We start from the raw sequence: 16,137 nt of genomic DNA, 5'->3' as shown, positions 1-16,137 counted from the left end.
GTCACAGAGGAAAAGCCAGTCTGAAATTTTGGTTTTGAAACCGGTGCATTCAAATTGCACATGTATCCTAGGTAATTTGGAACAGGCTCCCTCTAAGCTGCAAACTCAGAAAAGCCCTAAAGCTTTAACTTTAACTTGAGGTTGCTCCAAAGGCTCAGTGGAAGACTAGCTAAGTACTGAAGGAGGGCCATAGTAAAGGGCCAATCTAAGTTTGCAGGAAGTGGTATTTCATTTTAGCTTCTGTTGTTCTGAGAAATGTCTGTGAGGACAACAGATGGACACAGTTAAGGAAAAGAGAATTCTGTAGCTACATACAATGAGTTTCTACCAAGAACTGGAGGAAGTCACTAGACAAAGGGACATTTACAATTTTCAGAAACAGAAAAGCAGCAAATATTATGAGGAAGAAAAAACTGATTTTCATAGTCACTGCATCACAATATTCTAATGTTTAGTTTCCAATAAGAAGCCAAGGCCTTACAAAAAAAGAAGGTGAATATAATGCATTCAAAAGATGAAAACAAATGAACAGTCACTGACAAGGCTCAGACACTGGAATACCAGTAAAAGTGTTTTTAAACAAATGGCTTAAAGATCCTTTAAAAATGGAAAATTGAAAATTGTTCCAAAGCTAAATATAAAAATAATAGCAATATAGGTAAAAATCGAAACTAAGCCAGAGAAACAATACTTGAATTAAAGTCAAACTATCAAAGAGAAAAAAACCCACAATAATAAAAATGAAACAAATAATAAATCCATGGGAAAAAACCAATAACAGAAAAAGAGAATTCACTCTAGGGCTTCAATGGTATTTCTGAGAAGGCAGAAAGAATCAGCAAAATGCGAGGCTGATTAAGGAGCAGAAAGGAAAGGAAAAAGAGTTAAGAAAAGCAGAGCCTAGGAACCTGGTGTGGCAACATTAAGCTGATGAACACTGATATTATCAGTTATAAAGGAAGAGAATGAAAGAGTATTTGAAGAAATAATGGCCCAAAATTTTGCAATGAGACAGATTTTAACAAAATAGGTGAAAGGCATGACAGAAGAAAGATACATAAAAGCAAAGGAGAAGCAGTTTGGCAAGGACAAAAATGTGTTTTACACTAAAATCCTCATAGAAAACCCACAGGGCCAAAAGGCAAAGTGGTGATTTAGAACACTGGGGAAAATGTTAAATAAGGACTCTATATGGCACAAAACTCTCCTTCCAAGAATGAGTTGGAGATCAAGAAGAGGAATAGAAAATGAGGGACTTGGTTAGCACATTTAACCTAAAACAAGTGTTAAAGGCCATGCTTCAGGTGGACATGAAAGGAGACAGAGCTGTATAACACCTTGATGTTCTATCAAGAAGGAAGACCTTGGGTAAAATTATTTTCATTGACAAATATCAAAGTTCACATTGCTGTATATTTAGTTTTTAACTCTAGTTTTTAATTTTCTATATGAAATCAATCACAGTTGATATGGATAACACACAATTAAATGTTATAGGACACAAAATGAACATAGACATAATCTGTGGTGACAACATATAAATAGTGGGGGATAGGGAAGCATGTATAGGAGCAGTCTTTTTATACTATTGAAAGTAAGTTGTTATCTATTCAAACTATGTTGCTATAAATTTAGAATGTTAAATTTAATCTTCATGGTAACCATAAGTGAAATGGTTAGCCTTCTAAATTTGACTTCACAATTATAGACTCCAATCAACTTTGGATTAAAAGCATTTAAAAACAATCGTCTACACTGTACATGAACATACTCTTCTTGCTGCCATTGGTCTATTAACAATACAGGGTAATAACTATATACTGATCATTTATAGTGTACTAGATATTACAAATAATCCAGAGAAGATTGAACCATACAGGAAGATATGCCTATGTTATAGTCAAATACTGTAACTTTTTATATAAGGGACTTGAACATATGAACATTTTCTTATCTGCAGGAAGTACTGGCATCAAAAGCTTGCATGTCCCAAGGTGCAAATCTATCTTCAAATACACACATACATGTACAGACAAGGAAATGAGATAATATTCCAGATTGGTTTATATATATATATATAACCACTTAAACACAGAGTATGGCAGTAATACAGGAAATGAGGGACAATCAAAGCATGGTACATAGGAAACAAAAATGTCAAAACTGTGTCCATCATTCTCAATTATGAATTTCAGTATAAGTCAAATGCTGTAATCAAAGGGACTAGCTTAGCAAATGGAAAAAAAATGACACAAGTATTTGCTCCTCTAGATATAAAGATAATGTAAGCTGAAAGCAAAAGGATAGGATTCATTGCAAATACTAACCAGACAAGAACTAGAGTAGCTGTTACTATCTGAAAAAATAGACTGTAAGCCATTAACTCTTGTAAAATGTAAAAGAAATTACCTACTGAGAAGAGTCAATTCATCAAATTATGTATTAATTATAAATTTACATGAAATTAAAAAAAACAGATCACTAAGCTCACAAGGAAAGCATTACTGGAATTGAAGGGAGAATGTTTTATACTGCTAGCTGCAGATGTCAGTACATCATTTTGAATAATGGCTAGAGCATCTAGCTAGGAAATGAATAGGGAAAATGATATTAAACAACATTGTAAACCAAATAGAACACAACAAACCTAAAAAGTCAAGTACACATTATTTTCAAGAATACATGAGATATTTCCCAGAAAAACCATATTCTATGCCCCAAAACAAGTCTCAGTAAACTAAAAAAAATCCAAAATCTTCAAAGTAACTTTTCTAACTGCAACAGAATGAAGCCAGAAACCAATAATGGAGAAAAACAAGAGAATTCACAGATCTGTGAAAGTGAAACAACAAAGTCATAAGCAACAAGTCAAAGCCAAAATCATAAAGGAAATCAGACAATATCTTGAGGCGAATGAAAACTGAAATACAGTATGAAACCTAGGAGATGTGATGAGGTGGTGGTGGTGTACCACTGACTGTTATAGATGCTGATATTAAGAATTTCCAAATCAAGAAGAAAACTTTATCCTGTGAGGAATTAGAAAATAGTGTTTAGAGCAGATATGCAATATAGAATATAAAAAACCTAAACTGTTCTTGAAAATGTCAAAATTATCTTATATATATGTGTGCATATGTGGTCATGTGTACTTTTTGCATATGCATGTGTGGAAGCCAAAGGTCAATGCTGGGTGTTCTCCTCAATCACTGCCTTTCCCCCCCTCTAATTTTAATTCTATTTTTATTAATTTATTGATTTGTACGTGTGTGTGTGTGTGTGTGTGTGTGTGTGTGTGTGTGTGTTTATGCCTGAATACTAGATATTGGATAACCTATTGGTGGCTCTTCCCTTCAAAACCCCGATTCTCTTTCTCTTAGCAGCCATTGCATGTAGTTCTTCATCTAGGGGCAGAACCTGGTGTACCTTCCCCCACCCATGTTGGAATGTCAACTGTCATTCTCTCACTGGCCTAGAATTTAACAAATAGACTATGCTGGCATGTCAGCAAGCCCCAGGGATCCTCCTGTCTTTGCCTCCCAGGGCTGGATTTAATAGTGCCTAGGGCACACCTATCTTTTTTTCTTAAATGTGTGTACTAAGAATTAAAACCTTTGTCCACATGCTTGCATAACAAGCCCTTTACCAATTAAACTATGTTTTCAGCCAGAATATTATCTTTAGATAGACTGGCCAAGCAAAAGAGAAGACATAAATGACTAAACTTGGAGATGAAAGTGTGATTCTTTAGAGAAATAATATTGCAGTGGAATACTAGAAGTGATTATGTACCAATAATCCAAATAATAGAACAGATGCTGCTTAGGAACAAATAAATGGCTTGAGTTTACCCAGAAGATGTAGACATTCTCAGCAGACCTGTAACAAGTAGAGATTGAACTAATAACCAAAACCTCATCAACAAGACAAGTACAGAAACAGGTGACTTCACTAGTAAATTCTATAAAACATTTAAAGCAGAACTGGGCTGGGGTATTGCTCAGTTGACTCCTTGGCTAGTATGTGAGAGGCCTTAGGTGTGAAAAAAAATAAGCAAAAATTCTCCAAATGATTATAAAACAGAAGATGAAGGGACACTTCCTTCCCCATTCTATAAGACCAGTATTACCAATACCAAAGTCTGATAAAGGCACCTAAAAAGAAATTCACATACAAATATCCTTTAGTAATGTCTCAATATAGATGCAGACTTATGAAAAATTATCAGCAAATCAGTTTCGACAGATTATTAACGAGATTTTATGCCACAACCAAGAAGGGTTTATCTGTTCAATGTAAGAAAAGAAATATATCACATTAATTCAATGATGACAATACCACATAATTATCTCAAATGGTGTCAAACAGCATTTAACAAAATCCAACATCCACTCATGATAAAAGCACTTAGCAAACTAGGACTAGATGGGAACTTCTTTGAGATGAAATTGGTAATTTATATAAAAAAGAAAAAGTCAATATAAAATCCTTATTTAATGGAGAAATAAGAAAGCCTTCTCCCTTATCTATGGCTGTACCATCTTGAAGGTGTTCAGTCTCACATGAAAAAACATTTCCCTGTGATCTTGCACAAGATAAGGTTGCTCATTTTCCTCATTGCTACTCAACACTGTACTTTAAGAAACTGGGAAAGAGAGATGGGAGGAGTGAAAGAGAAAGAGAGAGGGCTGATAAGGTAAAGGCACTTGCTACCAATCCTGATGACCTGACTTCAGTCCTTGAGGCCTACATGGTTGAAGGAGTTACTTACTTCTAGAAGTTGTTGCCATAGGTCCTACATATGAACAGTGGCAAGCACATATGCCCCATTTACCACCCCCTTGAGTAAATAAATATAACACAAAACTTAAAGATTAAAAATAAATAAAAAGAAGAGATGAATGGCCTAAAGTTGGAAAGGGACAGTAAGATTACCCTTATCTGGGAGTTGGAGAGATAGTTCAGTGGTTTAGAACACTGGCTACTCTTCCCACCACCCACAGGGCAGCTTGCAACCATCTGTAACTCCAGTTCCAGGGAAATCAACGGCCTCTTCTGGCCTCTACAAACTCTGCATTCATGTGGTGCACAGAATTACATGCTGGCAAAAATACCCATCCATACACATAAAAATAAATAATTCTTTAAAATGTTTCAAATGTCAATATTCTGTTTCAAGTTGGCTTCACTATATAAAATTCAAAATTTTTGAAACAACAACAAAATTACCCTTACTTGTAGATTATATAATACCATGTATAGGAAATATGTCAGAATCAAGAGAAAAGTAATTACAGCTAATAAAGTAATTTAGCAAGTTGGCAGGATAGAGGATGAACACACACAAAAAAACTTGTCTTGGGGATTCACATCCAGAACCCATGAAGACTACAAAAAATTAGAAACTCCAAATTAACCAGAATCAATTATTGGGCAAATGAAGTGCACATTAATTCCCAAAACCAGTAAAAATAAGCAATAAATATATGAAAATATATTCAACATCTTTATCTATCAGAGAATACAAATAAATTACACACTGAGATTCCATTTCACTCCACTCAAAACAGGTATCATTAAGAAAATAGACAAGAAATGTTTATGGAAATGGGAGGCAGGAACCCTTCTTTGGTGGACTATAATACAGTCAGTGTGGAACTCACTGGGGATGTTCCTAAAATAGAACTATTTTATGATCCAGCTATAACAATTCTGGGCATATATCTAAAGGAATCTAACTCAGCATTCAAGAGATACCTGCATATACATGTTTATGTACAGAACTGTATCATCTACAAATTCATATATTTAAGTTCTGTCAGTATATCACATTGTGATCATACATAAGAGATGAGGTCTTTAAAGAGGTGATTGACTATCAGTTTGGGTCTTAATTCAGATTGGTGTCCTTACATGAAGAGGAATCTTAAACACATAGGTATGGATATATACACACAGTGGAAACAGTACAAACACAATGAGAAGACCATCCATAAGCCAAGGAGGGAGGCTTCAGAAGAAACCTAACCTACCCTGAAACTTTTAGTCTCCAGACTGTGTGGAAACAAATGTCTGCTGATCTAGCCACAGATTGTATGGTATTTCATCATTTCAAACCTTGCAAAGTAACACTATTGCTTACTTCTGATAGGAGTTCTCAGTCCCTTCAATTGAGACAAAATGTGGGTACCTGAGACTTTAACAGTGACTCATCACTTTTCTACTTTCAATTTACAACACCATCTAGAGTGAAGCAGTTATATTTTCAAAATTATGTCTCATTTATTTTCTTGTTCTTTATTTTTATAACTACTACTATATGTTCCTGGCCTTCATCATCACTTTCTGGCTTCTTTACCTCCAGAATGGTTTTCTTTACATCTGTTTTTTATATAGACACCACAGTAGAGTTTGAAAATGAAAACAAAACCATTCTGTTCTTTCTGTTTATTATCTTCAAACTTTGTCTTGATTTCTAAAGTCCAAGATTCTTTATATGATTCACTGATTTAGTCTTTTGACATTTCTTTAATCATTAGACTACTTCCTGCCTCTTGCTTTATGCTGCAATACACCAAACTATAACAGGGCCCCAGATCTTAGTAGGCTCCCAGACCTTACTTAGTACAACTGACTCCATGGTGAAAGTACCATTCCGGACATAAAACTTAACATGTAGACAGCACCACTGGCCAAAATGAAAACAAAGACCCAATCCATCAAAGTCTACAGTTCTGGGAAAGTCTCTTAATGTACTAATCTTGCCGTCTAGTTTCTGTAGTTCTGCTTCTGGTTAACTGATCTTGTTAAATGAAGTATGTCAACTCAGGATATGTTTGTGCTTAAAAAGCTCTCCCTGAGAAAGGCCCAGGGCTACACTGGGATCCTAAACACCCAGTGTAGTTTCCAGATGGCTAATAAAGTCTTTCTATTGGCTTAAACCTGTGTCCAAGCAGTCTTTTTGGTGGCTACCCCACAACAAAACACCTTGTTGTATTTTGAACATTATATGAAATTTCTTTTTGTTCTTGTGCTAAAACTGATCTTTGCCTGTGTATCTGGTAATTTGTCAAAACTCCACTGATCTTTTATGAATTATTTAGGTATTACATGGACACAAGTCCCTCAGGTCTATTTTTACTTTTCTTTTTCCTTTGAGACAGGGTTTCTCTGAGTAGTTTTGGTGCCTGTCCTGGATCTCACTCTGTAGACCAGGCTGGCCTTGAACTCACAGAGATCTGCCTGGCTCTGCCTCCTGAGTGCTGGGATTAAAGGCGTGTACCACCAATGCCCATCTATTTTTACTTTTCTTAAAGAAATAGAAAAACTGGGAAAACAGAAACTAATGCAGTATCAATATACTTATCAACCAGAATTATGTATTTTTAGACTTGTGTTTGTCATAGCTGCAAAAGTATTTTAATGTTTTAAATTTACTTTTGCTGTGGAAAATTTTCAAACATACTAATACTGGTCTACAGGACATTTCGGTCACGAGTTGATTCAGGAAGGCTCAGGGAGGTAGGCATGACTGTATAAGAAAGGTAATGATTGATAGCAAGGAAGTGAGCTAGTGAGCAGCATTCCTTCCTTGTCTTTGCTTTAATTCGTGCCTCTAGGTGCCTATCCTGAGCTACTTTCCTGGCTTACTTCCATGATGGATTGTAACCTGTAAGCTGAAATAAACCTATTCCTCCCCATGTTTATTTTGGTTATGGTGTTTATCAGAATAAACAGACAGCAAACTAGAGCAATTACTGAACTATGCTCATAGCCTCTGGAAAGAAGCATTTTTAAAAGGATTAATTATTTTCATGAGTTCCCACTAGCTTGGTTTGGTTGTATCTGTAAGTTTCCCCATAATGGTCTCGATGCCCCTTGCTCATAGAATTCCTCTTCCCTCTCTTCGACTGGATTTCTGGAGTTTGGCATGGTGCTTGGCCGTGGCTCTCTGCATCTGTTTCCATCAGTTACTGGATGAAGGCTGCAGCTTCTCTGGAGCCGTGCATTGTAGTCTGGTTATCCTTTGCTTTACTTCTAGTATCCACTTATGAGTGAGTACATACCATGTTTGTCTTTCTGAGTCTGGGATACCTCACTTAGGATGATATTTTCTAGTTCCATCCATTAGCCTGCAAATTTCATGATGTCACTGTTTTTTTTTTTTAAACTGCTGAGTAGTACTCCATTGTGTATATGTACCACATTTTCTTTATTAATTCTTCAGTTGAGGGGCATCTAGGTTGTTTCCAGGCTCTGGCTATTACAATAATGCTGCTATGAACTTAGCTGAGCAATCATACCTTGTGGTATGATTGAGCACTCCTTGGTCCAGGAGTGGAATCCTTGGGTCTTGAGTTAGATTGATTCCCAACTTTCTGAGAAACTGCCGTACTGATTTCTAAAGTGGCTGTACCAGTTTGCACTCCCACCAACAGTGGAGGAGTGTTCCTCTTGCTCTACATTCTTCCAACATAAGCTGTCTTCAGTGTTTTTTATCTTAGCCATTCTGACAGGTGTAAGATGGTATCTCAGAGTCGTTTTGATTTGCGTTTCCCTGATGACTAAGGATGCTGAGCAATTTCTTAAATGTCTTTTGGCCATTTGAGATTCTTCTGTTAAGAATTCTGTTTAGCTCTGTGGCCCATTTTTAATTGGTTTGTTTGTTATTTTGACATCTAGTTTCTTGAATTCTTTATATACTTTTAAGATCAGCCCTCTGTCTGATGTGGGTTGGTGAAGATCTTTTCCCATTTTGTAGGCTGTTGTTTTATCTTATATACCGTGTCCTTTGCCTTACAGATGCTTCTCAGTTTCAGGAGGTCCCATTTATTGACTGCTGCTCTCAGTGTTTGTGCTACTGGTGTTATATTTAGGAAGTAGTCTCTTGTGTCAATGTGTTCAAGACTACATCCTACTTTCTCTTCTATTAGGTTCAATGTAACTGGATTTATATTGAGGTCTTTGATCCACTTGGACTTAAGTTTTATGCATGTCAATAGATATAGATCTATTTGCAATCTTCTACATGTTGACATTCAGTTATGCCAGCACCATTTTCTGAAGATGCTTTCTAAGTATAGAGATGCTTAAAATACCCCAAAATTCAGCTAGAGATATGCTTCAGTGTGTGTGCTGGCTGGTTTGTTGTTGTTCTGGTCAACTTGACAAAAGCTAGGGTCATCTTGGAAGAAGGCATCTTACTTGAGAATATGCTTCCATAGGATTGGTCTGTAGGAAAGTCTGTGGGGCATTTCCTTTTTGTTTTGTTTTTGAGACAAGATTTCCCCATGTAGTTTTGGTGCCTGTCCTGGATCTTGCTCTGTAGACCAGGCTGGCCTTGAACTCACAGAGATCCTCCTGGCTCTGCCTCCTGAGTGCTGGAATTAAAGGTGCGTGCCACTGCTGCCCAGCTGGGCATTTTCTTGATTGATCCTTACATCTTGCTTTTCATTGAGGCAGCAGCTGGCAGCATCTCCTGACTCAGCCTTCCACTTCCCAGAATTCTCCTCTCTGCTTTTCCCATCTATATTATACTTCCTGCCTGGCTACTGTCCAATCAGCATTTTATCAATCAATCAATCAGAGCAACACATTCACAGCATACAGAAAGACATCCCCAACAGGAGGGCCTTGATCACTTTAGGCAGTGCCATACCTGAGCACCCGATGGTGCTGGCTAGTTTAAGAAGCCACGCTGACCAAGCCAGTAAGTAGCAGTTTCTCTATGGATCCTGCACCAGTTTTTGCCCCAATTACTCCAGTTGCTAGACTTCAAATTATAAAATGAAATAAACCTTTTCCTACCAAACTTGCTTTTGGTCATGGTATTTTATTAAAGCAATAAAAACCCTAACTAATACACTGAATAAAGTATTTCCCATACAAGTGTGAAGATCCAATTCAAATTCCATGAACCAAGTAAAGCAGGTATCTGTAATCCCAGTGTTCCTATGGTGATAAGGGAGGCAGAAACAGTAGACTCTTGGGTGTACATAGTGACAAACAATGAAAAGATTCTGTCTCAAGGTGGAAGGTGAGGACTGACACTCAAAGTTCTGCTCTGAGTTCCACATGCCATAGTCCATAAGCATTTGTGCATATGCCCATGAGTGCGTGCATGTGCATGCATGTACACACACACACACACACACACACACACATCATACATATACACAAAATGCCAATGTTTCATACCATGTAACAATCAATAAAAACCATACCAAAAAACTGTAGAACAGTTTACTGACACATCATATTTAAGAAGATAATATGTAATAAATGACAGTCTCCCCTTTGGCTGGGTGGAGGACTAAAATAAAATTCACACCAAAAGACAAGATGGAGATAAAGGGCTAAAATGTTAGACCCAGAGAGATGATCCCTTGGTTTAAGATTCCACTTGAAGCAAATAATTCTAATGACATCCTACTAGTACTAAATTATATTATGAAATCATGTCAGAAACCAACCCTAAGCTCAAACCATTTGAATTATAGCAAAGAAAGGAAGTAAGACTTGCTTAAAATACTGTATTTGATCTCTTCTCCCTGAAAGCACCCTCCATAGTAAAATAAAGCACAACAAAACAAACAAGAAAGCAAACAAAAAACCAAAGACTTGCTTAGATTTACCTATTCTGTCCATTTAAATTAAACCTACTTAACCACTCTCATGCTAACTAAAAAAACACTCATTTGCTGCTACGAAAGGAACAAACTTACAAATGTTTTTCTGGTTACTTTTACTCTTAAAGATCATCATTAGCTCATTTATTGATACAAATGATTTTACCTAGTAGTGGCATTGGATAGTAGGAAATATTAAAAGGGGAAGACAAAGATTTATTAAGACAAAAATGCTGATGAAAGTCACTCTTAAGGTAGAGAAAAACTAGTTTTGTTTTATAGTGACACTGGTTACAAATAAGAGTGTATACAAGAGCATCTCCAAGTGGATGGAAGGATGCATTCTGCTAAGTGTGCTAAATGAGAGACAGGTTCTTTTGTTAATAAGGAAAGTATTTTGTGGGTTTTTCTAGAACTGTAGTTTATAACAGATATTCAGCAAATATTGTTGGGGAGTAATAAAATAATGTGACATTTGGATTTTTCTAGCACGATGAATAATACTATATAGATTCATATGGCAAAACTGCCCCATTTGAATACATATTTTTCCTTTCAGGAGTTGCTGTTTCTTGGAACATCACTCATAAAATGAGTTTAAACATACTAGGTATATAGGTGTATAAATATTTCTTTTAGTTAAAAAAGCAGTTAGTTCGATGTTAGCAGCAGATAGGATCACAAGCATACACTCATCACATGGCCACGGTCATAAGTCTCTGATGAGATTGTGATCACTTCCCTTGCACACACACACTTGTCTTCCTTCCTGAAGCTATCAACCTTAACCTTCCTTTCTGCTTGTCAGTGTTTTCTGCTTTGTGTCTGGGGCTAATCTATTCTGTCTAGCCAACAGCATCTCTATATTAATGGTGGATTTTCCTTTAAAGCATATCTTACCATTTTAATACTTGGTAGCTGTTCAGATAAGATAAATTTCAAGAACAATGGATTAAATATGTAATTATATACATTTGTGGGGTACAATGAAATGCTTAAATATATGTATACAGTGTATAATGATGAGATCAGGGTAACTGGAAGATCTATAACCTCATAAACTTAGCATTTGTGTTTGGATCCATTTGTAATCTTGTCTAGGTATTATAAAATACACAATTAAATGTCAACTATGGTTAACCTAATGTATTATAGAGCACTACAAGTAATTCCTGTTAATTATACACTGATACCTTATAAGCATTTTATCTGGCAGCCATTATTATAGTTGCATGCACTTTTCAGATATTACCAAACAGTACATTTCAGGGTAACTTAAACTATTATGAAACACTTTATCTTTTGCTAGTAGGAGCTATATCAGAGTACTGGAGAATAAAATCAAATACCAGTATGTATGCAACAGAGTTACACAAACTCTTGTAAGGAATAATAACTAAAACAGCAACATACAGTGGAAGACACTTGGTGTGTGCTTGCTTCCTTTAATTTGTGAAGAATGTGGCTGAGGCACAGGAACCCTGCAAATGATAAAAAAATAAGATAACCACATTGTAAAAGAGATTTAGATGGGAAAAACCTAATTGCGTTTATTCAGAATTTATTTTAATTCAATATGTTTCTTAAAGTAATCCATTAAATATACATATAATTACCAAAAAACCCATACATAATATAGTTTATAAACACTGCAATAGAGTTAAATATTATAAAAGAGAACATTTAACTTCATTATATAGCAACTAAAGATGAAAACGTTTTTATTCTCTTATCATGAGAATTTCAAAATGAGTTCTCATATTTTCAACAGTTCTGTAAAACAACCTTTTGCATTCTACAAGTTCACTTTAGTTTGTTACTTCCATACGACTTGAGAGCTGCATTTATTTTCTTCAGCAATGAATAATTCTATGCCTCTTTTCTTCTGCTCGATTAACTCTTATTTGTCCTTCAGATTTTAACTCAGTTATTATTTCCTATAGAATCCTACCCTGATTTTTAGTCAGAGCTAATTGCTCCTTTTATATGCTGAAATAGTACCAGAACAAACAGAATAAAACAGTGTTGTCAGATGCTGTCCTCTGTGCATGACATGGCCATTGCCCTCTTAGACTGTCGGCAGTTGGGATTACTGAAGATAGCACAGGATTGGACTCACTGATGTTCCTTCTTGGAGGCAGGGGGCTGAAGATGTCCTACCCCTCCCTCAAATTCTATAAGCAGTTAACAGTTGCTAGGAGAGGGGGTTCATCTGTGGTATAGCTGCTGATAAATTCCCCATGTTCCAGTAAATGACCCCTTATCTATGATTCTGTAAATAATCCTAATTAAACTCATTGGTGCAACAAGAAAAAGTTCACCCAACACTTCGCACCTTAATCCAGGACACAACAGAATTAAAAATGAGGAGGAGAAGTACCATTGCCCCTGTTGTGGGCTATGAGATATGCAACTGAAGCTAAGCCATCTAAGGGTGGAGTGTCTATGTGGAGAATCCTGGTATGGTTGTCCTTCCCAGTGTGGTACAGAATGGTGTGCCTTCTGCTTTAGTAGCTCTTGCATTGTCCCTGCAATGGGTGAAATGACATGCAACTAAGGCTATATTTGAAGGTGTGGTGCGCCTGAAGAATTCAGGAGTAACTGTTTTCCTGTATGTGGTAGGGAATGAAAGACTCCTTGATGGATGGCATCTATCATGTGAGTGTGGAGAGGTCCTTCAAATGGTTGATGAAGGCTAGGATTATAATCCTAGCCTTCATCAACCAAAGTAACATGTATGGGACAGAGTTTTAAGTAAGCTTATGGTATCAGTCGTGTGGCCCTTGCTCTGGACAATAAGACAAGTGACTGAGTTCGAGTTTTCTGCCTAGAATGACTCCCAATGAAATGGAGGAAATACAACAAGCAGCCATCGAATTAGCAGGAAAAAGAAAAGACAGAGGGAGAAAGGGGAGAGTTGAATAGGATGGAGGAATTGGCTTGCCATTTCTCATTGGGGCATAAAGAAAAAAAATACAAATCACACCTGTGCTAAACAGCCTCTCTTGGTATACCCAAACTTGGATTCCATAAGAACTGGACAATGAGGAGGGACAGAAGTGATGCACGATACCTCTCAGGTCTGACTTTTAATGCAGAGGAAGGAAAAACATGCAGAATACAGAGGAGGCCTTAATAGTGACTCATAAAGTGAACTACTATAGTCAGGTAATAGCCTGACTTTGAACTATGCTTTTTTCTATAGGTCAAAGGCTAGATAATGAGGGAAATAATTCCCTGATTGACTGACTGATAAGAGCCCTTAGAGACACTTGATTATTTCTGGCTGAGGTTCCCATGAGCTTCAGGGACAGGAAGACAATAGAAGGACCAGCATTAATGACAAAAATGAGCATACACAGCAGTATTTGATGCTAAGTTCACTGGATCAGATAGGATTGTGTTCACAGAACATCTAAGGAAGGGGTTGATTCAACAGGCAGCCCAGGACTAGTATGGTGGCTTTGCTGAACCCCATGGTGGCATACAATTTTTGAGGTAACAGAGACTATACAATTTAGATTGGCATGTACATCAGGTTTGTAAAGTGCTAAAGAATTTAAGAGGACTTAAGAAAAGGCAAAAGCAGACTAAATTGCTTGCCTGGGTCACTCAAAAGTAAATGTGGTAAGATGTGTGTCAAGCCAGAGTTTCTAAGGAAAAAAAACATGACAGAAAGCCAAATTTAATTCTTGTGAGCCCTGAAGTTTTTAAGCCTGAATAAACATTAATGAAAATATAGTGATAAAGCAGCACAGGTAAGCGAGACCATGCTTGTCTCAGGAGTGCAGTTAGCCCCAGAACAATGCATTTCTCTTCTATAAGAAAGGATATTGGGAGTGAAAATTGTTTGTTCAGGTCAAGGACCTCTCAGGAGCTAGGTGTGGCCAACAGAAAAGGCATCAGCCAGCTGTAGCTTGGCCCTACAGATTGCCAGAAGCAATGAGCCTCTGAGGGAACAGCAGGTGAGAGTACAGTCTTGACCCTAGGCCAATCAAAGCAAAGAAAGCCAGCCCTGGACCTGGACTACTGCTAGAGGTGGGGATATGCAAAGCATCCTTGTAGCAGCACCTTCAGATGAGGTAGTGGGATGGCTCACTGAGAATGACTGTGGATTACAGAGGACTGATGAAGGTAGTACCTCCCAGCAATACCATAGTACTCAACACTGATCTTTTAGGAAACAATTGATGTATGTTATGGGATCTTTTCCTGCTAGATTGACCTTGCTAATACTTTCTTTAGTTTTGCCTTAACTTCTCACTTCTGAGATCAACTGGTCCTTGCTTGGAATGGTGGGTGGAGGGCCTTCAGAGACCTTGCTTACACTTTGCAGGACAATTTTGTGTAGATGATATAATGATAAATACTGAGAGTTTTGTAGATTTAGAAAAGCATTCTGAAAAACAATAAAGCACACCCAAAGGAAGAAGGATAGAAGATCAGTTCACAAAGGGCACAGACTGCATGACCACAGAATTAATGAGATTTTTGTGGTTTGATAAGGTTCAGATGACACATAACAAGGTGAATGAGAAAAAAATATCTAATATCAATGCCTATAAAAGTTAAAATGACAGTTTGAGAGTGTGAACAGAGGTGCCCTGAATAGGTAAGAAAAGATGCTCCCAGAAGCCATATGGTTATTAGAGTAAAATTCTATTGCCTGGGATGGATTATTTCCCTTTGAGTTATCATTCAGAGGAGATTCTGAGGCTTCTAAAACAATATCAGCTACTAACATTGCTGTTGACTGTCCATCAGAGCTAGGTTTTAACACTTCATGGCTGATGACACTACATGTTTTGGTTGTAGGACATGAAGAAATGAAGCTTGAAGTGAGCTGGAAGCTTTCCATCTGTTGGCTAGTTGTCATAGTGTTAGGAGGTGCTATCCAGGCTGTTGGGGAGGAAATGTCATCAACATTCCTACATAGCTGTGGGCTCTGCATTTTATATCACCAACCTTTTAGGCAAGATATGCCCACTGTTGCAATAATGGCATGACTATTATTGGGGCAACCAACAATTTTCTGATTAGATTTATGGCCCACTCCAAACATGAGAATTTGAATCTGGTATTATAAACGCAGTCAAAAAACCCATGGCTGAGGAGATCATAGGCCATAATAGAGAAGCTGCAGTTATTGTTTTGCTCAATAGGTATGCTATATCTATTAAGCTGCCTTCTAAACATTTACATTTATGCCCATAGATTATTGCTGCTATGATCCTTGGCCAGGGAAACTTATTTTTGAAGTAGCTAGCAGTTACTGCATAGACTTATATTGGTAAAACACTGAAAATAAGTGACTATTAAATGTTCAGCTCTAAAAGGACATCTATATTATTCCCTTCATGGTTCTGAGACCAGTGAAGACAGGGTAAAAAGAATGTAAGATAGTTAAGATAGCTTTTCTTCAACCTGCTGTCATATGCAAACATGCAAGCCTAGTTCCAGTCCCAAAGCCCTAGAATCCTCTTGGTTTGCCAGCAACCTTTACTGAGTA

General features: G+C 37.0%; 1 protein-coding gene across 1 annotated transcript in view; it reads right to left on the bottom strand.

The window, feature by feature from the left end:
* Radx (RPA1 related single stranded DNA binding protein, X-linked) overlaps positions 1–16,137 on the bottom strand; it is a 66,966-nt gene that overhangs the window by 13,839 nt on the left and 36,990 nt on the right. Inside the window, exon 11 of the mRNA XM_036174998.1 lies at positions 12,042–12,109. Within this exon, the coding sequence (XP_036030891.1) occupies positions 12,042–12,109 (68 nt within the window). The remainder of the gene's footprint in view (positions 1–12,041; positions 12,110–16,137) is intronic.

The sequence above is a fragment of the Onychomys torridus genome, chromosome X (genome assembly GCF_903995425.1).
Source record: "Onychomys torridus chromosome X, mOncTor1.1, whole genome shotgun sequence".
Classification (NCBI taxonomy): Eukaryota; Metazoa; Chordata; class Mammalia; order Rodentia; family Cricetidae; genus Onychomys; species Onychomys torridus.
This window is presented reverse-complemented; position numbering and strand designations above follow the sequence as displayed.